The sequence below is a fragment of the Marmota marmota genome, unplaced genomic scaffold (genome assembly GCF_001458135.2).
Source record: "Marmota marmota marmota unplaced genomic scaffold, marMar, whole genome shotgun sequence".
NCBI lineage: Eukaryota > Metazoa > Chordata > Mammalia > Rodentia > Sciuridae > Marmota > Marmota marmota.
In genome coordinates, this window is record NW_026000037.1 from 45,804,842 (window position 1) to 45,810,841 (window position 6,000).

Genomic DNA, 6,000 nt, shown 5'->3' on the forward strand with positions numbered 1-6,000 from the left:
GATTCTTTGGGAACCTAAGGAATTAGGGTTCAGGTATGTACATTTGTGATGACTTGATTTGGTTTAGAGTTAGAGTTTAAAGTCCTTAAAGCAGTAGTTTTCAAATGACAATGTATAAATAATTTATTTTGGGGAGATCTTCTTTTTATGTGGATTTACTGTCCCCTCCCAACCTAGCCCCAATTCTGATTATTTATGTCTGAGAGGGAATCTCTGTGATGAGCAATCTCTGCTTCTGATGCAGGTGGCCTGTGGACTTCATTTTTTAAAATATATTTTTTTAATTGTAGATGGATACAATACCTTTTATTTATCTTTATGTGGTGCCGAAGATCAAACCCAGGGCCTCACATGTGCTAGGTGAGCACTCTACCACTGAGCCACAACTCCAGCCCCAGTGGACTGCATTTTGAGAGACACCAATGTAGAAGAGTTGTTAGTGTGTCCTTACCATTGACCAGCCCATTTGAATATCAGTTTTCTCCACCTGGTTTGTAATAAGCAGCCAACAGCCTGAGATGATGTCTCAAGAGAGATCCAGGAAGTGCAAAGGCCATGGGTTGTTGATTCAACAATGATTCTGTGTTTTCTATGCCAGGAACACAGGAAGTAAAGAACTCAAAGCCATGAGGAGCAGGAGGTATGTATGTGGTGTGCGGGTGAGAAGGGCCTGGGGAGAGATGGAAGAAGAGAAGCAGATAGTAAGGCCAGGCTGGGAGCTCCAATGTCAACCATTGCTGTTTTCTCATTTTCCCAAGTCCAACTCATTTGGCTTCTGCTGTGTACACTGGTATTGGTGCCTGGCTCTGCTATCTTTGGTCATCATTTATGGGAAAACGTTCCTGGAAATTTGTTCCGAATCAGAGAAGTGGGGAGGAAGTAGCAGTTCATAGAGCTCTATGATTCCCAAGGCTTTTGTGGGGCCCCAGATACACTGAAACAATACATACAGATGTGTGTATAGGCATATGAGTATTTTGTGTGGGGGGGAGAGGGGAAGAGGTTCCAATTGCAACTTTAATTGGAGTTTCAAAGACGCCATATATGATCCCAAAGTGGGTGTCCTGGGCATCCCTGGCCCGGCTCAGGGTTCATTAAGCTCTGAGTTCAGATCTGTGTACTCTTATTACATTCCATCCTCAGGTCAGTTACATGACAACTCTCTGGGTGACAGGCAGGTCATTAAGTGTCCCTTTCTCTCCAAGAAACACCCTTCACACCTAATCTGAAGATTATGGTAGCAAACCTGTCAGGAATAATTTTGATAAATTGTTTTGGATAATTAGTCCCTTTTAATTTCTCATGGAAATAGTAATTTTAGGTGACAAGATTATTATATGCTGCTTGTTAGCAGGCTCTCCAGGGTCAAGAAAACACCACCGAGATGGCTATTACCTGTTCTTTCCCATTTTTGGCATTACCCTTGAAATACAGAAAAGACATTCAGTAAAGTCTGCTCCCACTCTGTGGAAAGCACAGAGCACTGGTTTCCTTTTATCCTTCTGCCAAGTGAAGGATTAAAGCAGGACTTTCAACTTTTCTCTGCTACTGCCAGCCCATGTCAGGCTTCACAGACTTGCTGATCATTAACTTGAAAAGCTGGGGGAAGTTTCTATCTCTTCCATTTGCTTGTTTACCTGTTCAGCCAAGTTGCTTTACAACTGAGTGGGTTTTGAATAAACAGGGTCCTGGGCGGTCAAATATTCGACTCAGCTCAAGTGGAATATTTTCATTGCTTTTCACTTCATTGAACATGAGGGTCAGTTTGACAGGTCAACATGGGTTTGCCTAATGGTTCACCTTGTACCAATCCAGGAGAGGAGTGGATGGAAGGGAGAGAACTCTTCTCAGCAGTTTAGGAACCTGGGAACTGATTGGCTAATTATTTACCAGTTGCGTCGTAATGGGCCATTTGTCTGACCTTTCTAAATCCTCATTTCATCATCTGTCAAAAGAGTGAAAGAATACTGCCTAGCTCATGGCACAGCTGAGTGAATTACATGATAAATAAAAACTCAGTGCATAGCAACAATTGAACCAAACAAAAGATACAGGGATTGGGAGAAAATATCTGCACACCATGTATTTGAGAAGGGGTTAAGATCCAAAACACTTAAGGAATTCATACAACTTAATAGCAAGAAAACAAATAGCCTGATTAAAAAAATAGGCAAAAGGTCTGAGTAGATATTTCTCAAAAGAAATTATACAAATGCCTAGCAAATCGATGAAAAAAAAATGCTCAACACTACTAATCACCCAGGAAATGTAAATTCAAACCACAAAGATAGGTCACTTTACACCCATTAGAATGGCTATTATCAAAAAGACAAAAGCTAAGAGTTGGTGAGGATGTGTTGATTAAAATGTAAATTAATACATCCTCATTTTGGAAAACTTCATGAAGTTCTCCCAAAAAACTAAAAACAAAATTACCATATGATCTAGCAATCCTACACCTGAGTATATAACCAAAATAATTCAAATCAGTATGTGAAAGAGACATCTTCACTCCCAGGCATGCAGCATCCTCACAATAGCCAAGATAGAGACTTGACCTAACTGTTCATCAACAGACTACTGGATGAAAAAAAATGTGGTAAAAATACAAAATAGAATACTATTCAGCCTTAGTAAAGAAGGAAATTTAGTTATTTGGGATAATATGGATGAACCTCGTAGATAGCATGTTAAGTGAAATAAGCCAGGCACAGAAAGACAAATACTGCATGATCTCATTTACAGGGGAAATTTAAATATTCAAACTCATAGTGGTGGATATTAGAATGGTGCTTATCAGAGGCTAAGAATCTGATGGCAGGGGTGGTAAATGGCTAGCTGTTGGTCAAAGGGTATGAAGTTTCAATTAGAGGAATACATTTTAGATATCTCTTGCACAACATGTGAGTGCAGTTAACTAAAATATATTTGAAAATCTCTGAAAGAAATTTTAACTGTTCTCATCATGGAAAGAGATAAGTATATGTGAGGTAATGGGTATGTTAGCTTGATTGAATCTTTCTACAATGTATACATATATCAAAATATCACATCATATTCCTTAAATATGTATGACGATTTGTCAAATAAAAGTAAAATTTTAAAGATAGCATGTCCTATTATGATCCTGATATACTTCTCCCCAAATCAAATCTTACAAAGATGTCTTAAGTAGTAGAAGGGTAAGGAATAAATATCACACTCATGCCCAACTGTCTTTACATCCTTAAAACTTGTTAATGTAGATATGTCTAATCCTATATATGCTGACATCCTTTAAAAATGATCAGAGACAAGAGGCAGATAGAAATTATTTCAATGTTATCAATTATGAGGGCTTAACATGGATGTCAATGTAGGTAACCACATTCCTTGAAATCAAGGAATTCCTTGATGTGAAACTGGAAGTAAGGAATTTTTATACCTCCCATTTTTTTTTTCTCTCTAACTTTCCAATGAAACAAACCAAAGATACTGTTCTTGTGGCAACTTTTCAAAAAATGAGAATTTTGTTCTTTTAGGAAAGTTTTTTTTTTTTGTTCTTTCTCTCCTAGTTTCTTATCTATCATAGAATTTTATTCCCATTCTTTAGAAATTAAATACTACTATATTTGCTGTTTTATGGAGCTCTTATATTTAAACGTTGCATTTTTCAAATTTCATAATATTTTCTCAAATTTCATTAGGCTTACAGGCTGCACCTTGCTGTCTGTGAATTCATCTTCCCTTGCGGTCCTTCTGAATTTGACACTCACCTTTATTGACATTTCGTAGGTCGATGTTCCATATCTCTTCCTATTTATTTTACTGTCCAGTAAGGGCTGAGGGAGGAAAAAAATCAAACATTTCCTTAAGGAATAAGGGACAGCTCTCCAGGTATATCCTCAAAGAAGAAATCTTCTCTAAGAACTGGAAATAGGTTCAAAAACCAGAGCCTATGTTATAGATGGCAAAGATCTCTCCTTGTTTTAGCTTAAACCTGAAGCTTTCCTGAGCTTTATCTAAAAGTGGAAAGAGGAGTTTGCATGATATTTTCAATTAGCTTATTTAAATGAACTCTTTGGTGAGATTCCATAGAAATATGAACTATAAATATAAATTATATAGAAAACTAGAGGGTTTATCAGATTGTGTCTAATTACAGAGAAAACAACACAAAGTTCATATAATCTGGATGGTGGCTTGCTAGGCTAATATTCCTGTAGAAAAGGTCAAATCATTCACTTCAGTAATCCTGTTACTTTCTCTACTAGCTGCTGAAGTGTCTGTGTGACCCTTCTTGACCGACTTGAATGTGATCAAATCAACTTGTCTCATGATGTTCTGATGGGATACCAGCAACGGCCTCAGCTCCTAATCTCAAACTTCATCAAAAAGCAACTTGGACTTTGTGACCAGATGTCATAAATTGCCAGTCCAACCCTCCCCAACTTGCAGTTGGTAGATCATGATTTTGAAGCCATGTTTTATTTGTAGCATTTTCCTACAGTTCTCATCCACACACTAAAATCATAATAGAGAGGTTTCATGATATCCCTTTATCTTAAAAATGAATTTATAGGAAGAGAAGTTAATACCACATTAAATGAAATTCAAATTCCATTTTAGAATAAGCTAACTAGATCAATCTAATAATTCAAATTTTAAAAATTCCTGGATTGTGACATTTGGAGTTTTATATGCAGCATTAATTAAGCTCACATCAAAATAGATCAGCCATTTGTAGATACAGTTACCAGTCACTCTGTTGCTGAATCCAATCCAGAAATTCATGTGAGAAAGTTGTCAGGCACTTCTAGGTGTTGGACCAGTGACAGAAATTTGATCATGCACATTCAAAATATTTACAGAAAAAAAGTATCAGTGTACTGTAGGTCTACACATATGAGTTATCCCTAAGGAAATATAACCATACTTCTTTTTCACCCCCGCACAATTTCAGTGTACCACAGAATAGGATTAGAGGTCTATATGTGCCTGCATTTGTGATTTATCACAGAACAACTCTGAGTTACACATTTATTTTCAAATGAAACTTCTTGGTGATGCAAAGAAAGATCTTTTTTGTTCAGAAATCACAAGTGACTAAATTGCCTTCCAGCAATCTTTTTTTCTTTGAACGAAATGTGCTTTGAGGAGGTTGTGTGTGTGTGTGTGTGTATGTGTTTTGTTCATTTCAATATGAACCTGAGAAATTACTAACAACTAAATTTAAAGTTGAGTTTAAAATGTTAAAGTAATCCTTTTGTGTGGTTTTGAAGCAGGTCTTTTCTAGACCTCGAATATACTTCCAACCCATTTGATCCTCTGGGAGGCTCTGTGGGTCTCTATGAATTGAGACTCTCAGGCTGCGTCTTGCTCTCTGTGAATTGATCCTGTCTGGGGCCTTTTTGAATTTGACATACTGAGGAGTTGGAAAGAATGGGTGGCGGATGGGTGGGGAATGGCTGGCAAACTCGTATAGAATGTAATGTTGTGTACACATATTTATATGGTTGAGACTCAAATAAAACTTAATTCCAACCACGGTATCTGGCTCCTGGAATCATTGTCCATCATTTGTGGCTGAATGGAGGTGTAGAGTGTGATTCCCTGTTGATGGTCAACAGGTTCTAGGCTGGTTGAGTTTGAATTGGCCTGCTCCTGTAGGTGAAAAAGTTTTCTCTCTTTAGCAGCAACAATAAGCAAACCCCTAAAGGCTGCTTTGGTTTGTGAACTTCCTTTGGCAGTAGAGACTTTCGGAGTCCAATTTTTCCATATCCAAACAATTGATCACCAAATACAAAGATCTAACTTTTATCTATCTGCTCCTGGGAAATCTTTACTGGGAGAAGGGGAAGCTATGAGAGATGGAGGGAGGGACAGGCATGAAATATAATTTTCTTTTCAACTCTTCATTAAGAGTGTTTGTGTGTGTGTGTGTGTGTGTGTGTGTGTTTTAATCATTACAATCTCGTATCTCAGTAGAAACCTGGACTCATTTGATGATTCTTTCTTCTT

The 6,000-nt window shown here is 37.5% G+C and overlaps 1 protein-coding gene across 1 annotated transcript in view; it reads left to right on the top strand.

The window, feature by feature from the left end:
- The window catches only part of Upp2 (uridine phosphorylase 2), a 41,922-nt gene extending 36,393 nt beyond the window's left edge, over positions 1–5,529 (top strand). Inside the window, 1 exon segment of the mRNA XM_048811963.1 lies at positions 4,259–5,529. Within this exon segment, the coding sequence (XP_048667920.1) occupies positions 4,259–4,407 (149 nt within the window). The 3' untranslated portion in view covers positions 4,408–5,529.
- Positions 5,530–6,000: the final 471 nt, after the last annotated feature.